This window comes from Eurytemora carolleeae, unplaced genomic scaffold (assembly GCF_000591075.1).
Source record: "Eurytemora carolleeae unplaced genomic scaffold, Eaff_2.0 scaffold255, whole genome shotgun sequence".
NCBI classification, from domain to species: Eukaryota; Metazoa; Arthropoda; class Copepoda; order Calanoida; family Temoridae; genus Eurytemora; species Eurytemora carolleeae.
The window spans coordinates 296,573-298,337 of record NW_019396838.1 but is presented as its reverse complement, the minus strand read 5'-3'; the positions used below and the strand labels follow the sequence as shown (position 1 = coordinate 298,337).

The 1,765-nt window shown below is 29.0% G+C and overlaps 1 protein-coding gene across 1 annotated transcript; it reads left to right on the top strand.

The window, feature by feature from the left end:
* The first annotated feature begins 1,148 nt into the window (after nt 1-1,148).
* LOC111709244 (uncharacterized) lies at nt 1,149-1,765 on the top strand. The gene is made up of 2 exons (XM_023482871.1): nt 1,149-1,318; nt 1,564-1,765. The coding sequence occupies exons 1-2, from the start codon at nt 1,170-1,172 to the stop codon at nt 1,763-1,765; spliced, it is 351 nt and encodes a 116-aa protein (XP_023338639.1). The 5' UTR covers nt 1,149-1,169.

Sequence of the window (1,765 nt, the reverse complement as noted above, 5' to 3'; positions counted from 1 at the left end):
AAACAACGATATATTTAATTGAAAAGAGAAAGATTTGAGGGTAGATTTGTGTATTTGGTATGTCCCTAATAAGAAGTGAATTTAAACAGAAACGCCCCCCTGCCCCTAAATACCCCCTGCACCCTTGTAAAGTATATATATCTAATTACAAATGCAAGGATATACTTTATTTAATATCTGCACAATCAATTGTATTTGATATCTCTTAGATTGCAATAATCAATGCTTATTTATTTATTATATCAACTAGATACTTACATACAGGGTTATTCACAATGTATGAGATTTATTTACTTTTAATTAAATTTAAACTTTTTGATAAACCTCTCTTCCTTTGTGTACACCCTTATGTAACAAATCTATAATTTTTTAGAAACTATGATTATGACATTAGCTTTTAGAAATACCTATTCATAATGAAATAAAAATAAAATAATTCTGCATCTTTCATTTATCTGTTTATTCAATTTTCTAAAATCAAATTTATTTTATATTTGTGAGAAATGTGCTTTAAAACTTATGCTGCTGTTTTTAATACCAATACAGTTTTTATCAATTTTCACATGTTAAAAACAAAGTCACTAAATTAAAATATTCATGGTAAAAGATTACAGCCGGGTTTTTTCTCATTTAATGTACAATACATATGACATTAGCAACAAACTAAAATCTATGGGGATTCGATTTTTTTAAGTGCCGTTTTTCTGCAAATCTTCTATCGTAAAATTAAGGTTATTTATATAATTCATTACTATTTTTATAAAAACAAGATTTGCTATAGCTCTGAAATATTTTCTTTTTGATAAATCTCTTTTGTTTTCTTTAAATGTCGTGTATTTTCGTTTATTAAAATCTGTGTTGATATATCATGTTTGTGCATTTTTGATTTAAAAATTTAAGAATTGATGATTTTTTTTCCAATCGTCTACATAGAATATAACGGAGCAAAAAAATGGAAATTTGTTTTCAAATAACACCCAAAATTGTCTAGTATTTAAAAACCAATACAAACAACAGACAGATAGAAATTACTACTTTAATATATGTATTGTTAATAAACGAGCTAAAACTTCTATATATTNATTATCGCCTTATATATTGTATATATTGAAAAAATCTGAATTATTCTGATTCTAAAAATTTAAATATTTAAAGAAATTTATTCCAGAATGAAAATGGGAGTGATCCCCCCTGATTTGCTTGAAAGATTAGCGCCCCTGGCTAGTATGGAAGATATTAGTGTTGCTAACACCCCCTTGGTTACTCCCCTGGGTACGCCCCTGACTACCCCGGCACCCTCCCCTAGGACCAGGCACAGGTAAAGGGCTTTAGTCATTGCCAAATTCTTAAATTTTCTAAGCAACCTCATGGTGATAACCTTTGATATTTCAAACTTATATTTTTGTTTGAAATATCTAAGGTCTTCGACATTGGGTTGCAAAGATATTTGGATTAGAAAATCAGAGTTTGTTGCAAAAACTCTATTCCTTTTTGAAAAAATAGAAATGTATATTTTGTCATAAAAAACATTCCTCTTTTCAAACCTCAAAACATATTATTTAGATGGAGTCACCGTTCGTCTCTAGGAACAATATTGGACGAAGAGGAGGACGACGATTCGTCTGAAGTGGACGATTTTGAGATGAAAGATGAATCATTCACCTTGGACGAATTGGAACAAATGAATGACTCAAATGAAACTCTTGATGAAGATTTCAAATTTTTTTCTCCAGTTTTACACTTTTACAGCTTACTGAAGAGGTAA